Below are 24083 nucleotides of genomic sequence, written 5' to 3'. Positions count from 1 at the left end.
TCACCTGCCCTGCCTTATTTCCCAAGATTAGGTCAAGTTTTACACCTTCTCTAGTAGGTACATCCACATACTGAATCAGAAAATTGTCTTGGACACACTTGACAAAGTCCTCTCCATCTAAACCTTTAACACTATGACAGTCCCAGTCGATGTATGCAAAGTTAAAATCCCCTACCATCACCACCCTATTATTCTTCCAGATAGCTGAGATCTCCTTACAAGTTTGTTTCTCAATTTGCCTCTGACTATTAGGGGGTCTATAATATAATCCCAATAAAGTGATCATCCCTTTCTTATTTCTCAGTTCCACCCAAATAACTTCCCTGGATGTACCTCTGGGAATATCCTCCCTGAGCACAGCTGTAATGCTATCCCTTATCAAAAAACGCCACTCCCCCTCCTCTCTTGCCTCCCTTTCTACCCTTCCTGTAGCATTTGTATCCTGGAACATTAAGCTGTCAGTCCTGCCCATCCCTGAGCCATGTTTCCGTAATTGCTATGAACCATGCCCTGAGTTCATCTGCCTTCCCTGTTAGGCCTGTTGCTTTGAAATAAATGCAGTTTAATTTATCAGTCCTACCTTGTCCCTGCCTGCCCTGACTGTTTGACTCATTTCTGTTCTCAACTGTACCAGTCTCAGATTGATCTCTTTCCTCACTATGTCCCTGGGTCCCCCCCTCCCCTTACTAGTTTAAATCCTCCTAGCTCTGGCAAATTTCCCTGCCAGTATACTAGTCTCCTTCCAATTTAGGTGCAATCTGTCCTGCTTGTACAGGTCACTTCTACCCCAAAAGAGATTCTAATGATCCAAAAATGTGAATCCTTCTCCCATACACCAGCTCCTCAGCCATGCATTCATCTGCTCTATCCTACTATTCCTGCTCCCACTAGCTCTTAGCACCGGGAGTAATCCAGATGTTACTACTCTCGAGGGCCTCCTTTTTAAATTCCTGCCTAACGCTCTGTAATCTCCCTTCAGAATCTCAACCTTTTCCCTTCCTATGTTGTTGGTTCCAATGTGGACAATGACCTCTTGCTGGCCCCTCTCCCCCTTGAGAACATTCTGCATCCTCTCTGAGACATCCTTGATCCTGGCACCAGGGAAGCAACACACCATTCTGATTTTCCGCTGCTGGCCACAGAAATGCCTGTCTGTCCCTCCAACGAGAGAGCCCCCTAACAGAATTGATCTCTTGGAAACCGACATACCTCTCACTGTACCTTGGACTAGAGAGTCCCCGAACACAATTGATCACTTGGAACCTGACATACCCCTCATTGCATTAGAGCCATATATTATTACCTTAGGTCTCATCCAGTGGATGTGGGATTGCTTAGCTCTATTTATGATGTACTACCTCCAAGGTTTGGCATGCAAACAGTCTGGTGTTGAAACTTCACCAGGTTGGCACATTCCCTTGTGTTTGTATAGTACTGTGTAGTCACCTCCACCGGATCAGATCTGCTAGTGAGAACGGAATATATCTAGGGATGCTGAGGGTGATATCTGAGATAATGTTCGTTCGGAACGTTTCAGTGAGTATGACTGTGTCAGCTGTTGCTTGACTAGTTTGTGGGACAGCTCTCCCAATTTTGACACAAGCCTCCAGATATTTGTAAACGGGACTTTGCAGGGTCAGCAGCACTTGGACATGCTGATGTCATTTCTGGTGCTGAGGTTAAGGCCAATTCTTGGGCTGGTTTCGTTCTTTTTACCTCGTCTCTAGTTGTTTGACATTAGCAGCTTGCTCGGCTATTTTGGAAGACAGTCAGTGAGATAACCACATACATGCAGCAAACAATTACTACATACTTTTGCCAGGAACAATATCTTCCTGTGCCTGATGTGAGTGATGCTAACTTCAGCGAATGTTCAGAATCAGGTTTAAAAAAATTGGCAGGATTCCTGTTTTACAGTGAATGAGCCTTCATGTAGCTCTATCTATCAGCAAATCTATTGATCAGCTTTATCAAACAGGTTAAATGGATGAAGTTATCATACAGGTCAACTATGACTTTATTGAATGACAAAACAGATTTGATGAGCTGATTGGTCCACTCTGTTAGTCTGTCAGTGCCCAATAATTAAAGTCCTCCTCCCTCAGTGTTAATCAACTCCAGCTGAATTTTCAGCCTATTATACTTTGTTTCTTCTTATTAATGAAAACAAAGAAATTGAAGATCAACACTAAATAAAGCTGCTGAATGATAAATTCATAAGTTTACTTCCAGTGTTCTGCAAAAGTTGTGCAATTTGGTTAATAGGTTATGATTTGAATTTTCACTTTACATGCCACATATATTGTGGCTTGTTATAGATTAATTTGAAAGACATGAGGCTGTTCAGTAATGAAAAGCAAAAGGAAATGTCCAATTTTGTGAACAAAGTTCAGTTGCAGTTTCTAACGTTTGGCATAATTCAAATAATGCACTGCCTCTGTTGAATGATCCTACTGTGGTCTGAGAGGTCCTAGTGCCTGCACAGCTTTACTTCAATGCCAAATCATTGCTGTTTATTTCAGAATGGATTCAGAAATCCGAATGCTTTATAGTAAATTGCTATTCATAACAACTGATGTTTAATAGTAAGTTGTTACTCATAACATTCTGTATTTTATATATAAAATTGCCCTCATATTTGGTGTTTTATTTGGTAGCCATTTGTCCCATTATTTGACTAAAACTCTGTCAAAAGGATCTGTACAAAGAATTGACAGCGAAACAGGATAGATTGTTAATGATCTGCATCTGGGATTGGTCACAGTTTTTAAAGGGTGTTTTCTTTAAAAAACAGAGCAAAGAACTTACAAGCCTAAAGAAGATTGAAAGGTTCAGATTAGATTAAATCACAAAGAGAAGAGTCAGACAAATTTATCAACATCAGTTGAAGCTCAAAATTTGATTAGAGCTTTTACTTCCAGCCTAAGAGCATTTATGTAAAATGTTAAATGAAGCTTTTGAACATTTTGTGGAAGAGATAAAAGAATCTGTTGCTGTATGACTATCAGCACCTGTACATAATGTTAAATGACATTGATGATAGGATTTTCAAGTTGCTTTCTGTTAAACTGTACAGGACATTGTCTAAACCGCATTTAGAATATTGCATTCAATTCTGGTCTCCCTCCTATCAGAAAGATGTTGTGAAACTTGAAAGGGTTCAGTAAAGATTCACAAGGATGTTGCCAGGGTTGGAGAATTTGAGTTATGGGGAGAGGTTGAATAGGCTGGGGCTGTTTTTCCCTGGAGTGTCTGGGGTTGAGGTCTTTCAGAGCTTTATAAAATCATGAGGGCATGGTTAGGCTGAATATTCAAGATCTTTTTCTCTGGAGTAGGTGAGCCCAAAACAAGATGGGAGAAAGATTTAAAGGGACCTAAGGGGCAACTTTTCCATGGAGAGGGTGGTGCGTGTATGGAATGAGCTGCCAGAGGAAGTGGTGGAGGTTGGTACAATTACAGCATGTGAAAGGCAACAGGATGGGTATATGAATAGGAAGGGTTTAGAGGGGTGTGGGCCAAATGCTGGCCGAATGGGACTAGATTAATTTTGGATATCTAGTTGGCATTGTTGAGTTGGTCTAAAGGGTCTGTTTTGTGCTTACATTCTATGACTCTAAATGAATATGACATTGTAAGATGTGAAAATTCTTGTAAGATTGTTGTATCTACCTTATTCGTCACCTTATAGATATTTTAAATAATCTGTTAAGCATGTTACCTCATGCCTCTGGAATAGGAGGAGCCTGAACCAAAGCATCCTGGCCTGGAGGTAGGGCACCCTCACTGTACCACAAGAGCCCTCTAAAAGCTAATTAAATGCAAAGAAGGTAGCATTAAATATTTCTTAAAGCAGTAACATGGTTGGAGTTATAACCTGTGTGTGCAGAGTACAACAGATTAAAAGGACATTGCCTTAACCTCTGAATTAATTCCCACGAAGTATTCATGTAAGAGAAAATAATTCCAGCTCCTGATGCATCAAGCGCAGTTTTTGAGAAAGCGGAAATAGGGAAAATATTTCCACATGTGGAAAGTCCAAATCTAGAGGACAAAGATATAAAACAAAGGAAATAACTGAAGCTCACCTAAACCACTCCTTCACCTGAGAAGAGTGCTTGGCGCCTCAGACAATGGGGAGCGAGGAGGTAAAAGGCCAGATATTATATTACTCTGATCATGTGGCAAGATGCAGGGGGAAGGGGACAAGATGTTGGAGGTGATTGAGGGGTGCAACATTACCCCTCACAATACAGTCTTCTTTACCGTGAGGAAACCAACTGCAGATTGGGTGGGATTTAACTTGGTGGAACCCCATGCTCAGTCTGTAGAGCATGACCCTGAAGTTCCAGAAACTCAAGACAGGATCTACAAATAGCACTTTATGTATTGATTAGAAATGTTATAGCCTCCTAAACTGCTACTTGTGATTCCTGCTCCAATTTTGGATTTTTTTTTCCAACTGCTGGCTTTGACCTTTTCTTTTGCTTTTGGGCTACAGCTGTTCATGATTTTATTAGTTGGCCATTAAAATCTGGACCAGTTTTATGTTTCTGTACTCCAATCATGACCATCCTTTTTGTCTTCTGTGCTACAAAATCTTTTGTCAATTGATTTCTTCTGCATTCTACCTAATCACCGACAGCCCCATTTATTCTTCCTCCCTTTCATCCTTACACTTCCTCAAAACTAATTCCACTTCAATCTTCCTTCACTTGTGAAGAAATGTCCTTGTTTACACGATTTCTTGCTGCACAGATGGCCCCACAGCTCGTGTTTCCAAACTCTCTGTGTCGACAGTATTTCACTTTGTTTTTGTATTTACCCCGGTCAGCGCTGATAAGGAAAAACCGAAAGAACTGCGGACGCTGTAAACCAGAAACAAAACGGGAAATTGTTGGAAAAGCTCAGCAGGTCTAGCAGCATCTGTGCAGAGAAATCAGAGTTAACGTTTCCACATCATTGTTGATAAGGTCCTGACTGATATTCTTCAACCTATGAAATGTAATATACTCTGCAGTGTTACCCACTTATGCTCAGGCAGAATATTATTATTTTGGAGTTTGAACGTTTTGAAAGCATTGTTAGTTAAATAGGGAGTTATTAGTCAGTAAATTTAAGCAATATTTGAAAACGATCCTAACGTCTAGGTGAAGAAAGAAACGTTACTTTATGTTTGAACCAGTTGATGTTTTGGACGGCTGGGCGCTAGGACCTGGTGCACTCCGAGCCGGGAGGAGGGAGGGGTTGCGAGCTACGGGCTTAAAAGGGCATCCGCCCGGATACAGGAGGCTAACTGCAGCAGCGGGCAGCTTTCAGGGTGAAGGGGGTACACTGTGCCGTCGGAAGGAACTGATTCTGAGGAAGGGGTTGGCGAAGTGAGTGATCCAGAATGAGTCCTGGGAAACCCCTATTGTTTGCATTTTGCTGTGTCTAATAGCCTGAGACTTGACGTTCCAATTCAATCAGTCATTATTTGTCCTGTAGTTAGTGCTGTGTTGATTTCAACAGCGAATTGCATTGATATCATTTTAACCATCGTGTTTGGAGAAGCTCGCACCCTTTTCTGGTAAGAGCATTGTTTTTAATACACTTACTCTCTTGCACGTATCTGATGGCTTGCATATGTTCAAGCGAATACACTGTGTTGAATGTTGCAGCCACCAAAGTGCTAATAGCTGAGTTATCTCGCAATCGCTTCAGCCTGAGTCCAACTGTGGGTCAGATGGAATGGCAGTTAAAAAATTCAAACAGGATCACACCAGTTTTTGTTTTGCATTTTATCTTTCAAAAGGCGAAAGCAATAGAATAATTCAGAAAAGGCCGATCAGGCTGAAACCGTTAAGCCTCTCTCCACAGATGCTGCCAGACCTGCTGAGTTTCTCTCGCCCTCTCTGTGTTTGTTTTAGGATTCCAGCGCCCGATGTACTTTGCCTTTAACAGAATAATTAATATTTCTTGATGTGGTCATTGTGGTTTCTAATCAGTCGTTCTGATGTGAATTCATTGTGAAAACGTGCACTGTTTCAGATCTGAAGAAGTCGTGGACTTGAAACATTGACTGTGTTTCTCCCCTTCTCAAAAGTTGCCAGATCTGTTGAGATCCCACCAACTTCAGTTGGTACGTCAGTATTGGTCTTAATTAAGGAAACATTAAATACGTTGGAAACTGTTCATAGAAAATTTACAAAATTAACATTTTGGCTAGATTTAGTGAGGCTGTCTTATGAGGAAAAGCTGACAGCACAGGCATGTATCCTTGCAGTCCAGAAGAGTAAGTTGATTTGGTTGAAACTTACAAATGTTTTATGGAGTCATACATCAAAGAAACAGACCCTTCGGTCCTACCCGTCCATGCTGACCAGATATCCCAACCCAATCTAGTCCCACCTGTCAGCACCCTGCCCGTATCCCTCCAAACCCTTCCTATTCATATACCCATCCAAATGCCTTTTTAAATGATGCAATTGTACCAGTCTCCACCACTTCCTCTGGAGCTCATTCCATACACGTACCACCCTCTGTGTGAAAAAGGTGCCCCTTTAGTTCTTTTATATTTTTTCCCTCTCACCCTAAACCTCTGCCCTCTAGTTCTTGACTCCTGCACCCCAGGGAAGAGACTTTGTCTATTTATCCTATCCACATACCTCATGATTTTATAAACCTCTATAAGGTCACTCCTCAGCCTCCGATGCTCCAGGGAAAAACGGCCCCAGCCTGTTCAGCCTCTCCCTATAGCTCAAATCCGCCAACCCTGGCAACATCCTTGTAAATCTTTGCTGAACCCTTACAAGTTTCACAACATCCTTCCGATAAGAAGGAGACCAGAATTGCTTGCAATATTCGAAAAGTGGCCCAACCAATGACCTGTACAGCCACAACATGACCTCCCAACTCCTGTACTCAATGTTCTGACCAATAAAGGAAAGTATACCAAACACCTTCTTCACTATCCTATCTAACTGTTACTCTATTTTCAAGGAGCTACGAACCTGCACTCAAAGGTCTCTTTGTTCAGCTCCCTAGAACCTTACCATTAAATGGATAAGTCCTGCTAAGATTCGCTTTCCCAAAATGCAGCACCTTACCTTTTATCTAAATTAAACTCCATCTTCCACCCCTCAGCCCATGGGCCCATCTGATCAAGATCCCGTTGTACTCTGAGGTAACCTTCTTCACTGTCCACTACACCTCCAATTTTGGTGTCATCTGCAAACTTACTAATTGTACCTTTTTTATGCTCACATCTAAATCATTTATATAAATGATGAAAAGTAGTGAACCCAGCACCTACCTGCATTTGACTCATAACATTCCTCTTCTTGTATCTATCCAAATGTGGTAACTGTACCTGCATCTATTACTTCCCCTGGCAGTTTATTCCACATGCAAACTTCCGTCTGTGTGAAGGAGTTGTGCCTCTGGTTCCTTTTAAATATTTCTCCTCTCACCTTTAGAAATATGCCCTCATGTTTCAACTCATCCACCCTTCGGGAAACACCTTTGCTATTTACCTTCTATATGCCCCTATAATCCTCTAACTTAATCAATTTGCCCTCAACTTCCTGTGCTCCAGTGGAAAACATCCCAGCCTCTCCTTATAATTCAAGCCCTCCAGTATTGGCAACATCCTTGTAAATCTTTTTTGAATCCTCTCCAATTTAATAATATCCTTCCTATAGCAGAGCTATCAGAACTGTGCACAGTACACCAAATGTGGCCTCACCAATGTCCTGTGCAACCTTTACATGACATCCCAGCTTCTATACTCAATGGTCGGAACAATGAAGGCAAGTGTGCTAACTGCCACCTTAACCACCCGGTCTATCTGTGATGCAACTTGCAAAGGAGAATGCACCTGAACCCGTAGGTTTCTGTTTGACAACACTGTCCATGTGAAAAAGATGTTTCTTCTGCTGGGATAATCTAAAACTAGGGGCCACTCTTTGAAAATTACTGCCTTATGCGGATAATTCTTAATGCAGAGAGATTTAACTCACTGGCTCGTGAGTCTTTTGAACTCTTCCTGAAAAGGCAGTGTTTGAATATCTTTAAGGCAGAGGTTCATGATAAGGGGACAAAAGCTATTTAAGTAGGCAAGAATGTGGATTTGGGGTTAAGATCAGATCAGCCTTGATGTTATTGAGTGGTGGAGCACACTGAGGGTTTGATTAGCTTGCTCCTGTTTGTAATTACTATGTTTGTATTCTCAGCATCTACAGTATTTTATCTTATTTTATTACACTCTCTTTGTTTGTGACTTTGCAACTTGCCACTTGTAATATTTCCCCAGTTTGGGGGGGGGGGGAGAACACCAGGAAATTGAATGAATTGATATGAGATGTCAATTAATGAATCTGTTTTGTCAATATCAGCACAACAGCAACAGATGTGCAAATGACAACATTATCCAAACATGTTTTGGGCAAGCATATCTGAAATATTTGCCAGGCAAGGAAGACTCATTTGCTCAGTCCATATGCTAAATATCCCCAGTTCCTTCGGATTGGGAAGTATTATGCTTTTGTTGAACAGTTGCTGGGGATGACCAGGAGCAAATAATGGCTGATGTTTACAGGCATGTCCAGGCATCAGAACAATAGACTGTGGATTTGAACTTGTGAAGTGGAAAAGGTGTGGGCAGACAGGAGAGCACTGTCCTAGCATGGGAAGAGACAACATGGTCGAACTGATTGACTGACAGAACATGCAGAAAATGCCTAATAGCCTGTTCTTGCTCATATTTTCTATGTTCCCACATTTCAGGGGAGTTTACATGGATGTCCCAGGAGGAGGACGTGGTGATACCTGTTCATTGATATTATTAAAAAATCAGGCAGGTAGTGCCTGTAGTGGTGCTGTTATCAACACAGGATTAAAATGACCCTGATAAGCATCGTGCTGTAAGCAAGTATGCTGTCAGAAGCTTTAGTTATGCTGCCGTATAGATAGAGGTGAGGTCCTTGAAATTACACCATATAATGAGCAAACTAACATTTTGGCGTATCATGGAAGACAACCTTACCATCTTTCTGCATCATGCTCTTCAAAATACCTTGGAATTTTCTGAAGATTTCCACCCAGTGCATTACTTGGTTAAGCTGCTGAACAGGGTGCTTTAAGTTGAATATTGTATGCTCCTTTAAAACAAGTGTATCATTTGTCACAGGTGAGGTGCCGGAAGGCTGGAGGTTGGCAAGCGTGCCACTGTTTTAAGAAGGGTGGTAAAGACAAGCCAGGGAACTATAGACCAGTGAGCCTGACCTCGGTGGTTGTTGTTGGAGGGAATCCTGAAGGACAGAATGTACATGAATTTGGAAAGACAAAAACTGATTAGGGATGGTTAACATGCCTTTGTGCGTGGGAAATCATGTCTCTCAAACTTGATTGAGTCTTTTGAAGAAGTAACAAAGAGGATTGATGAGGGAAGAGTGGTAGAAGTGATCTATATGGGCTTCAGAAAGGCGTTCGAGGTTCCCCATGGGAGACTGATTAGCAAGGTTAGATCTCCTGGAATACAGGGAGAACTAGCCATTTGGATACAGAACTGGCTCAAAGGTAGAAGACAGAGGGTGGTGGTGGAGGGTTGTTTTTCAGACTGGAGGCCTGTGACCAGTGGAGTGCCACAAGGATCGGTGCTGGGTCCTCTAATTTTTGTCATTTACATAAATGATTTGGATGCGAGCATTAGAGATAGAGTTAGTAAGATTGGAGGTGTAGTGGACAGCGAAGAGGGTTACCTCCGATTACAATAGGATCTTGACCAGATGGGTCAATGGGCTGAGAAATAGCAGATGGAGTTTAATTCAGATAAATGTGAGGTGCTGCATTTTGGGAAAGCAAAGCGTAGCAGGACTTAAACGCTTAATGGTAAGGTCCAAGGGATTGTTGCTGAACAGAGACCTTGGAGTGCAGGTTCATAGCTCCTTGAATGGAGTCACAGGTAGAGAGGATCGTGAAGAAGGCGCTTGGTATGCTTTCTTTTTATTGGTCAGAGTATTGAGTACAGGAGTTGGAAGGTCATGTTGCGGCTGTACAGGATATTAGTTAGGCCACCATTGGAATATTGCATGCAATTCTGGTCTCTTTCCTATCGGAAAGTTATTGTGAAGCTTGAAAGGGTGCAGAAGATTTCCAAGGATGTTGCCAGGGTTGGAGGATTTGAGCTATAGGGAGAGACTGAACAGGCTGGGGCTGTTTTCCCTGGAGCGTCAGAGGCTGAGGGGTGACCTTATAGAGGTTTACAAAATTGAGGAGCATGGCTAGGGTAAATGGGCACAGTCTTTTCCCTGGGGTTGGGCAGTCCAGAACTAGAGGGCATAGGTTTAGGGTGACAGGGGAAAGATAGAAAAGAGACCTAAGGGGCAACTTTTTCAGAGGGTGGTACATGTATGGAATGAGCTGCCAGAGGATGTGGTGGAGGCTGGTACAATTGCAACATTTAAGAGGCATTTAGATGGATATATGAATAGGAAGGGTTTGGAGGGATATGGGCCGGGTGCTGGCAGGTGGGACTAGATTGGGTTGGGATATCTGGTCAGCATGGATGGGTTGGACCGAAGGGTCTGTTTCCGTGATGTACATCTCTATGACTCTATAAGTCCTTGTAATACTCAGCTGGTCTGGCAGCTTCTATGGAGAAAGCACCAGGAATGTTTCTGGTCAATGACCTTTCATAAAGCATGGATCTGTAGATAAAACCCATTTCATTCATTATGGTTTGTTTTTGTACTAAATTCCCATGCCTTTTTTCTTGACAAACTTATTAAATAATTGAAGAGTATTTTGTAAAAACAAAGCGAAGAATATTTGCAAAGATATGATGGCAAGCATTTTTACCTAATCTAATGACAAATAGAAAATGTAGGAAATATGTAAAAAGGTACCAATATCTTCAAGAAGCAGGGTAACCTTTCAGCTGTTAATCTCTCATCAAAAGTGGGTCTAAACCCCAATAGTTGATCAGTCTTTTGTGGTCGTGGATGCGGATGTTTACTGTGTCTTTACTACTGTACAAATGTACCTAATAATGAACACATTAACAATTGTGCATGGGAAGTTTTCAAAGTAATTGCTTGAGCTTCTGGCAGTTCCTGAAGCATCTAAATGACAGCCTTTTGTAATATGTCATAATATGCCATAACCACTATTGGATAGACAGGAGAAGATGAAATTATAATTCTTGCTTATACACTGCAGGGATGTAACAAATATATATTTTCAAACAACAACAGTGCTGTGTGTTGTTGTAGAACTTATATTTGCTGTTCAATTCTTAATTTCTTTCTTTTAGTTAGCTCTTCCTCTCTACATTGCAGAATTGCTGAACAGAGCAGAAACTGAGCTGTTTCCGGTGCTAACCACAGAATTCATCTTGTATTTGTGATGGAGGTTTAAATTTGAAAATAAACAACCTGAATCTGTTTTAACATGTTAAAGTAAAAGGTCTTTCAAAGAAACTCCCATTGCAGGGATTGATTTCTTTTTAAGTTTTCCATTGTCTTTGTTCAGTGGTGAAAGAATTTTCTAATATTCTTTATCAGCACATCTGGCAGAGTGAAATCAGCCCAGTCACCCACAGGATAGTTGTTATGCATATCCCTTGCTGTTTTGAAGCAGCTTTTGAAAGAAAGCAGCTTTAGTGTTCCAGACAATTTCCTTCGCAACCGATTTCACTTTAGCTTTTTTTTTAATTACAATGACATATCACTTCCTCCTGAATTTTCAATATTTTGCCCACCGTTGGAAGCCATGCTCTGCCTGAAAATAGCGCGGCAAACAAAATAAACTCCTGTTTTCTAAGTTTTTGAAAAAGTATCTCTCTCCTTTAATACACACTCTAATTCTCTAAGGATTGTTGTTAACTGTAGTTAATGCCTTGATACCACAATGGTGAGAGGCAAGTCCTGAGATCTATCATTGCCAGTAAGGATATTGACCCCACATTTCTGGTGTTCTTCTGCACCATACTCGAGCCACCTAGAGAACTGAATTAACTGGACCCACCCCACCCCCCCTCCCGAGAAGTAATACCATTGTTAGAGCATCCAGATACAGCGAGATGTAGCAGTCAGAAATACATATCAACCATGAGAGGTGACACCTCTCCCCTTTAAGTTCTATTGTTGAATCCTATACTAACAACATCAGAGGGTTGACCAGACCTGAGCTGGACTAGCAGTATAAACATATGGCTAGTTTAATGAGTAGGTCAGAAGCTAGGAATTTTGTGGTGAGCAATTCACCTCCTGAAGCCTCAAAGCTCATCCACCGCTTCCAAGGCACAAGTCAGGAGTGTGATAGAATATACTCCACTTGCCTGGATGGTGCAGCACCAGCAACCTTCCAGATGCTTGAGATGATTCCAGAACAAAGCAGCCCACTTGGTTGGCACCGCATTCACCTCCTTCAACAGTCATTCCCTCCATCACTCGTATGCAATGGCAGTAGCATGTACCATCTACAAGATGATCTGCATCAAGTCATCTCAGTTGCTTTGCCTTCCAAACCTATAACATCTGTCACCTAGAAAAACTAGGACAGCAAATGCATTTGGGTACTACCACACAGAGAATGGGGTTGGAAGGGTGTATGCGAACCCACTAACTGGGGCCCCAAAAGACCTGTTGTGCTTAGGACAAGGGGATGGGCTGCTGTGATTGGAATGGAGGCACTTTTGTCCAAACCACACAGCATCTTAATTTGCCCTCCATTGAAATTCCTTTTGTCTCTGAGTGAACATCCTCTAACTCCCCTCCTAACAGCAATGCCCACTCACAAGGAAAGCAGTGGTTGGAGAAGGCAGCTCAACACGACCTTCTTCAGGACAGTTGGGGATGGACAATACAAACTAGCAATTCCCACATCTTGTGGACAAGTAAAATAAAAATGCCCATTCAGCTGGTTGGCCTGTTTGTGTGGTTTTGTGTAAGAAAGATGCCTGAATTATTAGGGACCACTAATTGATCACCAGTAACCATAAAAAGTCTGAAAGTGTTTTTTGTCCTGAATTTTCAAGTCTGTTTCAATGTCCATGGTGATCCTGACCATCTAAAAGTTATATTTCTAAAGATGTTTTTCTGCGTTTTAAGATGCTGCTGGAGAGTGGTGACACTACACAACACTCTTCACTGTATTTCGGTAACAAGGTACACATGACAATCTAAAATCGGTCTTGCAGTCCAGAAATGTTGGCTTTACCTGAGCCCACTAATTGTTGTGGCCTATGGAGTTTTCACTTTGAAATGCAAACCAGTAGATACTGTTATCAAACCAATACCTAACGCACTCCTATCAAATTCCTTTCTCCAGATTTTTAAGGAGAATTAGGATAAATAAATGCCAGATAAAAGCATATGATATGACTACATTCACATGATAGCATTACTCAGAATAATTTTTAGACTGTGAGGTTATTTTTCTGATTTAGACTTTATTGCATAATAAACAAGGGCAGGAAATTGTAAACGCAACTCTTAGTAAGAGATTGTCTGGAAATGCAGAAGCTAAACTCAAAGAATTTAGACTTATGCTTGTTTATTCAAGTAAAATTGTCCACCACCAAATTTTGAGTTTGGGTTTGGAATCTGTGGATCAGGGCTCAGAGTTTGGGGGCCCTGGCCTCTGCGCCTGTTTGCCATCACATACCATTCCTGCAGCACACTCTGCCGGCCAGGAACCCTGAACGATCTTCCACTTCCAGGTCCCAACCTGTGACGAAACATACCGCGTCATGTGACTGTCTTCAATGCAAGGCCAGTTATAGAGAGTTTGCGATCATTTTACTTTAGGTGTTCTTTATTTTTGCTGTCAATGATTGTCACTGGGGGACAAGAAAGATGCTAGACTATATGAAGTGATTGGACGTGCTGAATATTTTCTCCAATTCAGTTTAAGATTGTATGGAAACATTAGTTTGGAGCATTGGTTTGCTGCATTTTACCAAGGGATAGAATGCTTTCTGCATTGGACAGGGAAAGTAAGTGATTATTGGAGCAAGCAAGTTCATTCAGAATCACTTGGAAAACATAACTCTCGTTGGTTTTGGGATTCTTTTTTCCCTGCAAGACAGCTATACTTGGGCAGCAAATTGGTGCTAAGAGTAGAATTCTATGATGTGTGCTACAAGATGTGCCATATTCACCTCAATATAATCTTCTCTAACCTTTTTATATCACTGGTTTTCTCAGTGGAACGTTCAGGCAAATATCATCGTTTATGACTGCAGAAACCACCCAGAAGACCTCTTAACTAAAAGTTTTTGCTCCTTGCCAAATCATACCGCAATATGTTGAATGTTGATGACTTTACACAAGCTTTCCACCAGTGCTTCTCAAACCTTTCTTTCTGTAACCCCATTTTGTGGTTTGAAAATTGATGGGATGCCTCCATGAGAGCAGGAGAGCAACTGTATAATTGGTCAGAGCTCCACATGGCCATTGCTGCCTCCGAGATCCCACTCGGGGGGGGAACAATGGTTTATTGGCTGGGCATCTGTCAATGGATTATATTGTGCTAAATACCTCAATGCGGCTTTACACGTTAACCTGCAGCTACATTTTGCACAGCTTTTCAAAGAGATGGGATGGCAAATTGCAAACCTTGTAATCAAAAAATTAGCCATTGAGGTTCATGTAAAGCTTCTGCACCTGAAGATGAGAGCACTGTAATGGTGATAGTCAGGCTGGTTGTGTTTATTTGGTCCATACACACATTCAGTAATTATTGTAGACTAATCAGGGATAGAAGTAGCTAGCTAATCTGTAAGAGGAGGTTCAATTAAATGAGCATGATTTGGACATGCCAGTGTTGGACTGGGGTGTACAAAGTTAAAAATCACATAACACCAGGTTATAGTCCAACAGGTTTAATTGGAAGCACACTAGCTTTCGGAGCTCCTGATGAAGGAGCATCGCTCTGAAAGCTAGTGTGCTTCCAATTAAACCTGTTGGACTATAACCTGGTGTAGTGTGATTTTTAACAATTAAATGGGTGCCATGAATCTTTTGAAAGGAGAATATTTTGAAGTAGTGGGCTTGAGGTGGAGGTGGAGGGAGACCCACTATCCATTGAGAAGTATGGTTGTTTGTGTTAGCACTGGTTTCACCCCTGTGAAAAATGAGTGACTTGTGAAGATTTGATTCTGGTTTGAATATTAGAAATTGGCAGCATTATAAAGAGTTAAAGGTTCTAAAGCAAATAGATCACAACATATTTCTTTTGAAGTAGTCATAGAGTTGTAAGGCATGGAACACCTTTGGCCCAACGTGTCCATACCAACTAGATATCCTAAATTAATCTTCTCCAATTTACCAGCATTTGACCCTCATGATGCTGCCAACTGTTAAAATTAATAACAAGAAGAAACTGCTTTAATAATGTGAAGGAAGTTGTAGATGCCACTTCAAATTGTGACTGGAGTAAGGACTGACCAAAACAGACCGTGAACTTGAAATGACCTCCTGCCGTCTGCACAGTTTTGGATGTAGCAGATGTTGTCTGAAAGGAAATGATCATGGAGAACTTATCTGTGTAGTTCATGCTCTATAAATAAAAAAACATGTTAACTATTACGGAATGGAAAGTGGTTATCCAGTGCTGAAAGGCATCTGGCTGTACATCACTGAAGGGCTAGTAACTAAGACTGAAATATCAGTCTCAAGTTACTCTGTTTTTAAAGCTGTATGCCAGTCACTTGGATCATTATAGCAATGTCATCCAGTCTGCAAAGAACATGGAATTATAGATTTAAAAAGTACATTGGATTACACTGAACTGACCATCCAGTCCCCCTGATCCATATCAGTGTATATAATCCAAATGAGCTTCCTCCTTTTTCAGTATTTAACCCAATGGTATCTCCTTCTATTAAATTCTTAACAAATACTTCCAACTTTCTCTTCAGAGGTTTCTTAACTATTTTCCTTAATGACGATAGCAAATTCCATACTTTAAATGATGGTTTGGGTAAAGCCATTCCTTTTGGATTAGTTTTCTTTTATTTATGGTCCCTAGTTGTTTTCACTTGTAAATGGAGATGTCTTCTCTGTATTTGCCTTGTCAAACTACTTAATTTTAAAGGCATCCATCAGCTCAGGCTTACAGTTGGGACTATTTCATACTGTAGGTAAAAACAATGACTGCAGATGCTGAAAACCAAATACTGGATTAGTGGTGCTGAAGAGCACAGCAGTTCAGGCAGCATCCAACGAGCAGCGAAATCGACGTTTCGGGCAAAAGCCCTGATGAAGGGCTTTTGCCCGAAACGTCGATTTCACTGCTCATTGGATGCTGCCTGAACTGCTGTGCTCTTCCAGCACCACTAATCCAGTATTTCATACTGTAGGCTTGTGGGATTGTCTCAGGCTGATCTATTGTACTGCTGTAGTGGACGGCTGGCCAATAGGCTGCTGATCTGGCAGCCTTGACCTTGAGGCTCCTGCTTCACTTACATTTGCTGGATGACTATAGGATGTCAGAAGTATCCCAGTGCACAACACCTAGAGTTTTGGCACAGCAAGGTGCAACAGAGCTGCCGCTAAGATGGAAGTGAAGCCATGGAGGGTGCATGCCCTAGTGTGACAGTGATCCAGCATTGCTGCCCCTCCTAATTCTGGACTTGACTCTGATGGATCTGTTCTTTACCAATGCCTCTAGAATTGACTGACCAGTCACGCCTCACTGTGTAGACTGAAGCAGTCAACATGACCGTTTAAAATGGTGATGATACTAAACTTAGCAGGGTGGCAATCACATTCAAATAGAGTGGGTGGATCTTATGATTAGATTCCCTACAGTGTGGGAACAGGCCCTTCGGCCCAACCAGTCCACACTGACCCTCCGAAGAGTAACCCAGAGAAAACCCACACTGACAGTTACCCAAGGTTGGAATTGAACCTGGTGCTGTGAGGCAGCAGCGCTAACCACTGCCACCGGGCCCATCCTCTCTCCAAGCTATCAAACTTTTTTACCTAATTGTAGGGAATTATAACTTTGGTATTAAATGGGTGGTATCAAATTGACTACCTGTTTTTAAATCTCACTCACTCTTTTTGACTTCAGTGGCTATGAATGGACAGTTGGAAGTGAGGATTGCAGATTGCAGAGTCAGCAAGTGTGGTGCTGGAACAGTACAGCAAGACAGGCAGCATCCAAGGAGCAGGAGAATCAATGTTTCGAGCAAAAGCTCTTCTTCAGCAACATTGGGCGGCAGTGGGGGGAGGCAAGGGCCCCCCACAGAACTGCCACATTATTTTTTGCTTCAGATGTCAACTCTTCTGCTGCTTGAATGGACATTAATGTGTACACACTAACTGCTGAATCTGATATAACTGTTTTACATCGCCAATGTCCAAAGGATTTCTCTTTGTGTTGATCAAAATCAAAAACAATTCCTTTAGGACCTGATGCAAATCCATATTGTCTTCCTTCTCCCTACCCAACAACCCCCAGCTGCTTCGAATGGAATAATATCAGAAATAAACTGTAAAATCCTTTGGAAGTGCTTCAGAATTCATTCCCACTTGGGTGGATATGAGAAGCATTTCTGATCCAGGGTGGGCAAAGTTTAAAAATCACACAACACCAGGTTATAGTCCAACAGGTTCATTTGGAAGCACTAGCTTTCGGAGCGCTGCTCCTTCATCAAGTAGTCGTTGAGCAGGACCATAAGACACAAAATTTATACCAAAAGATTACAATGTCAGGCAACTGAAATGATATATTGAACAAACCTAGACTTAACAATCTAGGTTTGTTCAACATATCATTTCAGTTGCATGACATTGTAATCTTTTGGTATAAATTCTGTGTCTTTTGATCCTGCTCCACAACTATCTGATGAAGGAGCAGTGCTCCAAAAGCTAGTGTCCAATTAAGCTTGTTGGATTATAACTTGGTGTTGAGATTTTTAACTTTGTCCACCCCAATCCAACATCAGCTCGTCCACACCATGATCCAGGGTTGTGAGCTTCTGCCTATAGTTAGTCATTCTATATTCCATGGGGTTTTTTTTGCCATCCTTTTTAAATCTTTTACTTTTCTGATGCAACTCCGAAAAATTCAAACCAACCTGCAACTGAGGCAGTGCTTGTTGCAACAAGTGCAGAATGTGACCTATTCTCCGTGAGCTGGTATGTCCAGCCCAAGTCAACTATTTTTGTAAACAAATGTTCTTTTGTATTAGGAATCCAAAAATTCCAGAGCTCTTGCCTAGTCTTGATGCTGTGATAAAAGGCTTTGTTCAAATATGATACTTTTACTGTGAATTACTAAAGATACATCAGAATCATTTGTGTATATTTAATTTTAATTGATCTTCTCTTCATTCAGGGTTTGACTGTTGAAGATTGGACAAGCATCAGAAATGTATCCTGCATTGTCAACTTCATTACCTGGTACAAAAATATTCATTTCACTGATCTATATATAGCTGTATTTTGTTCAGTATTTAAAGTAGCATGCATTTTCTCTATTTCACAGTTCACTTTTTTATCTCGTGTGTGTGTGTGTGTGCGTCTCACTAATATTATCTGTCTTGGTCCCTGCTTCAAATCATTTGATGTTGAAACCCTTATCCCTGTATCTGTTATCTCAGAACCAACCAGTTTACTCCTTAAGCCATTTTCATGTCTCTACCCTCTGTAGACTTGAACTCCTCTAAAGCTTTTCTGCCCTATAATAGTGGCAAGTCCCATTGTCCCATCACCCCTGTGCTTGTCTCTAACTTACAATATTCATTCTTGTGTTCAAATCCCTCTCGGTCTTCACCTCCTCTCCCTGCACTTCTGCCTTGAAACCACTGACAACTCTGCATTCCTCTGCTGTATCCCCACTTCCTTTGCCCTTACCACTGGTGGCTATTGGCAGTCAGCCATTAAATAAGTTGCTTTTCAATGTGGAGGAGTGCATGTGCCAATACTAGAGCCTTGACTCAGAATGACCTAGTTACATATTAGTTTCTGCAAGGAGTAGCAATGTGCTATGTCCAAGTTTAATGTTTTGGGGGAGGGTTGGAGTTTTGAGCATTGACCCTGCTGATATTGTGACTATCAGAATTGGCTGCGTTTCACTTGCAGGTGTTCCAAACTGACAATGTTTTAGCTTCTTGTTCCCAGAAAGATTGCTATTGTAAAACAGCTCTAAATTTTAAAGAGTCTCTTTAGACTAGGCTCACACCCATGTTTGCAATTTTCTTTACCTGATTATCACCTACTCCATTTGTTCCTCTGATGTTAACTATTTTGCAATGTTTCCCTGCACGTAAACAGGACATGTATAAGTGGAAGCAGTCTGTGTTCTTTCAGGTTATTGTTAGTAATGTTGTTTTCAGTTTAGCTTTCTCAACATGTCTTAAATTATTTGTCCTTTGTGACAGTTGCACAGATGTTCCCAGGTGTTCAACAAGAGACACCTACTGAAGAGACTCTCCACAGGTAATATGATATGGATTTCAAGTTTCATACTTTATTGCATTGATTAGGTTGCAGTTAATTCAGAAGGTAACATGTATTGAGAGATGCTCTTAGTTGTCAACAACATTTGTATGAGGCAATTTAAAACTTGTGGTTTTTTTGCAGATGAAACTGCTGGTGTATTGTTACATTGCAATAGAGTCGTAGAGATTTATAGCCCAGACACAGACCCTTCAGTCCAACTTTCCATGCTGATCAGATATCCTAACCTAATCTAGTTCTATTTGCCAGCACTTGGCCCATATCCCTGTAAACTCTTCATATTCATGTGCCCATCCAACTGGCTTTTAAATGTTGCAATTGTACCAGCCTCCACCACTTCCTCTGGCAGCTCATTCCATACACGCACCACCCTCTGCATGAAAAAGTTGCCTCTTGGGTCCCTTTTTAAATCTTTCCCCTCTCAAGTCAAAGTGCTAGGAATACCCAAATCTCAGAAAATTGGCTTGGTTTAATGGTCTCCACCTGAAACATCAGCTTTGCTGTTTTTTTTTTCAAATGCTTACTGAACAAAAGTTTCCAGAATGTTCTGCTCCCATTTCCTATTTACAGGCATCTTCTTTCTTTCCCATCCATGATCTGATTGAATACTAGAATAGTTTTGAGGGAGCTGAATGGTTTGCTTATGCTACCATTTTCCTCCACTCTGGGTGCTGACTCTCAAATGGAGTCTGTTACCATTAGGTACACACTAGTGACGCATCTGTGCAACCTTTATCACCCGAAGGGACTAGATGTATCAGGTCTGCTTCTTCCCTGAGGCAAACTTCTATTCAACTTAAATTTGGACTATTCAGTGTGTTAGTATGGTAGGTTCAATATTCATTAGATGTGTACTTGGTTAACTAGTTTTTTCTTATTTTGGGCAGAAAAGAGGCCTTCTGTTATTTTATCACAATTATGCCTCCCAGAACTGGGACTACAGCACACTGGATAAAAACATTCTCCCTGGTGAAAGGGAAAATAGAATTGCCTTTTCTGTTTCTACAATAAAGAGAGCCATAGCCAAAATGCCACATTATGGTACCATCTCACTGGAGATTTACTGCTTTATTTGTGTTTCTTTGGATTGGTATAAATCGAGATGATCAATCACTCAAGGCAAAATTTACTGTCCTCTCCAAAATGCACTTAATTTAATGGCCACCCTCTAAGTCTGATTCCCTAAATCCTGTCCACTGTCTACAAAAATCAGGAGTGATAGAATAATCTCAATTGCCTGGTTGGGTACAGCTCCAACTATACTCAGAAGCTTGACACTATCCAGGACAAAGCAATCCACTTGATTAGCTCCACATCTACAAACATGCAGCAAATCCACCACCGACACTCGGTTGCAGCAGAGTGTACTATTTACAAGGTGCACTGCAGAAATTCACCAAAGCTTTTTACATGGCACATTCCAAACACATGCCCACTACCACCTAAAAAGAGTAACCAGAGCACACTGACAGGGTGAGGAACATGCAAACCTGACAAAGGGTAGAATTGAAGCCAGGTCCTGCTGGTGTGAGGCAGTAGTGCTAGCCACTAAGCCACCATGCTGCCCTAGAGAAAGTTACTGCTTCCCAAATCCATCTGATTCTCCGATTCCATTTTAAAAGCCCAGGAGGTCATATTGGAGTAGGAGGCAAGGTGGTAGAATTTCCCTGAAGTTCTACAATAAAGTCGTAAAGTTCAAAAAAATTTCTGTCAAATGCATGGAGTGAGATTATAAAAGCCCCTAGAAGTCACTAATGAAGGATCTTATTATGCAGCCACTTTTGTCTGCATGGACTTCATTTTGATTAGTCCCAGGCTGAATCCTGTGACCCATTCTAAATGTGAGTGCAACTGCAATGATCCACTTTGCCCCATCTTTATTTCTAAATGATCATTTGTCCTGTGTGCAAACTTTCAGTTATTAATACCTTGTTGCTGCTTTTTTTTTGATTTGTACTTTGTCAATTCAAGATTATCATTGATGACCAATGAGAACTCCAATTCACCTTGGCACCTAAATTCGCTGACTGGCTCCCCCTGTATGTGCCGTCGGAGTCCTCGCTTGCTAACAAATGGCTATTATGATCTCAGTGAAGAGAGCTTCATGGATGAGGAGGGCAATCTCACTCTCACGCCATCTAAAATAAACATCAGTTACAAGGAAAATCTTGTACGGTGGGTATCTCCATTGATGACTGTGTACCTCAAGTTAATCACACTCAGGCTAATCATGGCTTCAGGACAGTAGTCACCTTCAGTAAACTGAACCACATAATCCAAATACTGAGGTTTCACTGTATCCTATCACTTGCTTCACTTTCAGTAACCATTTGAGAACTTCCTTCAGATCTATTTGACTGAAGGGTTTTAATTTGACACCAAGATGAGGAGGCAGTTCTTCTCTTGGGGGTTGAGTTTTTGGACGGCTTGCCACAGAGCTGTGCGGGTTGTGCTTGTTCACATTGTGGCTGACCTAGGCAGATACTTGGTCAGGAGGGGAATCAAGGATTATGGGAAAAAACACAGGAAAGGAGGTGTGAGGAATGGGGAGCAGATCCAAAGGGCTGAATGGCCTCCTCCTATTCTGATTTTATGGTCTGCTTATTCAATATGACCGCTTATTCAATATAGGAGGAAGATGTTGGAAGACACTGAGTCAGAGTTATAAAGCTCAGAAACGCTTCTGTCCAACTCGTCCATGTCGACAAGATATTTTTTTTATTTCAAAAATATACTTTTATTTATAAAATATTTTGATCTGTACAATTGGTCATGCCATACATCAGTAAACATTCCATTTCTTGGTATACAGAGACAGAGTAATCATTCCTATTTACAGGTCTGTACGATTACATTTTTAGCTGAGGCGTCAGTGGAGCCCAAATGACTGCATGGGCCCCCTGTTCTTCTTTAAGCAGGCAGATGTTACACAGTGGTCTTTCCCCACTGCGCCTTGGCGGCAGCTGCCCCACGCTTTAGCGCATCCCTCAACACGTAGTCCTGGACTTTGGAATGTGCCAGTCTGCAACACTCGGTCGGGGTCAACTCCTTCAGCTGGAAGATCAACAGGTTTCGGACTGCCTAGAGAGTGTCCTTCACCGAGCTGATGATCCTCCAGGCGCAGTTAATGTTCTTCTCGCTGTGCGTCCCAGGGAATAGACCGTAGAGCACGGAGTCCCACGTCACGGCGCTGCTCGGGACGAACCTCCACAAACACCACTACCTTCATCTCCAGACTTCTGCGAAGGCACATTCCAGAAGGAGGTGTGTGACAGTCTCGTTCCCCCCCCGCAGCCACTTCGAGGGCAGCGTGCGGTGCGGCACAGAGTCCAGGCGTGCATAAAGGATCTCACAGGCAGAGCCCTTCTCACCACCAGCCAAGCCACGTCTTGGTGCTTGTTGGAAAGTCCTGGCGATGAGGCATTCTGCCAAATGACTTTGATAGTCTGCTCAGGGAACCGCTCGACAGGATCCGCCCTCTCCTTTTCCCGAAGGGTCTCAAGGACGCTACGTGCTGACCACTTCCTGATGGACTTGTGGTCAAAGGTGTTTTTCCTCATAAACTTCTCCACGAAGGACAGGTGATACGGAACGGTCCAACGACTCGGAGCGTTCCGCGGCAGCGAGGCCAGGCCCATCCTTCGCAACACCGGGGACAGGTAGAACCTCAGTACGTAGTGACACTTGGTGTTTGCGTACCGGGGATCCACGCACAGCTTGATGCAGCCACACACAAAGGTGGCCATCAGGGTGAGGGTGGCATTAGATGTATTTTTTCCCCCGTTGCCCAGAAATGTATACATCGAGTCCCTTCAGACTGGGTCCATCTTTGACCTCCATATAAACTGGAAGATGGCCCGGGTGACTGCAGCGGCACAGGTTCTGGGAATAGGCCAGACCTGTGCCACGTATAATAGCAATGACAGTGCCTCACACCTGATGACCAGGTTTTTTCCCGCGATGGAGAGTGACCAGTCTCTGCTTCACTTTGCTGATACGCTCCTCCCAAGACTTGGCGCACGCCCCAGCCCCCCCGAACCAAATACCCAGCACCTTCAGGTGGTCGGTCCTGACGGTGAAGGGGATAGAGGATTGGGTGGCCCAGTTCCCGAAGAGCATGGCCTCGCTCTTGCCTCGGTTTACCTTGGCCCCCGAGGCCCGTTCGAACTGGTCGCAGATGCACACGAGTCTGTGCACGGACAGCGGATCCGAGCAGAAAACAGCGACGTCATCCATGTACAGGGAGGCCTTAACCTGCAGGCCCCCGCTGCCAGGAATAGTCACCCCTCTCAGGCTCGCATCCTTCCTGATGGATTCGGCAAATGGCTCTATGCAACACACAAACAAGGCGGGTGAGAGGGGGCATCCCTGCCTGACTCCAGATCTTTCAGGGAAGCTATCTGATTCCCACCCATTGATTGAGACTGCACTGACAATGTTGGTGTAGAGCAGTCTGATGCAATTGCAGATTCCCTCCCCAAAGCCCATTTTGGAGAGGACATCCCTCATATACCCGTGTGATATCTTGTCAAAGGCTTTCTCCTGGTCCAGGCTGATCAGACAGGTGTTCACCCCCCTGTCCTGCACGTAAGCGATCGTATCCCTGAGGATTGAGAGAATCTCAGCGATTTT

General features: G+C 42.4%; 1 protein-coding gene across 3 annotated transcripts in view; it reads left to right on the top strand.

Moving 5' to 3' along the window:
* Window positions 1–5274: 5274 nt before the first annotated feature.
* The window catches only part of tmem71 (transmembrane protein 71), a 52102-nt gene continuing 33293 nt past the window's right edge, over window positions 5275–24083 (top strand). Inside the window, exons 1-5 of one of the 3 annotated variants that reach the window (XM_072570127.1) lie at window positions 5275–5566; window positions 6028–6118; window positions 18328–18392; window positions 19373–19430; window positions 21423–21626. In XM_072570127.1, coding sequence (XP_072426228.1) covers window positions 18362–18392; window positions 19373–19430; window positions 21423–21626 — 293 coding nt within the window. In that variant the 5' untranslated portion in view covers window positions 5275–5566; window positions 6028–6118; window positions 18328–18361. The remainder of the gene's footprint in view (window positions 5567–6027; window positions 6119–18327; window positions 18393–19372; window positions 19431–21422; window positions 21627–24083) is intronic. The other 2 variants (XM_072570126.1, XM_072570128.1) reach the window with 2 other exon arrangements.

Source organism: Chiloscyllium punctatum, chromosome 5 (genome assembly GCF_047496795.1).
Source record: "Chiloscyllium punctatum isolate Juve2018m chromosome 5, sChiPun1.3, whole genome shotgun sequence".
In the NCBI taxonomy this organism is placed as follows: domain Eukaryota; kingdom Metazoa; phylum Chordata; class Chondrichthyes; order Orectolobiformes; family Hemiscylliidae; genus Chiloscyllium; species Chiloscyllium punctatum.
Note: the sequence above shows the minus strand (reverse complement) of the source record. Positions and strands in the feature narration are given on the sequence as shown.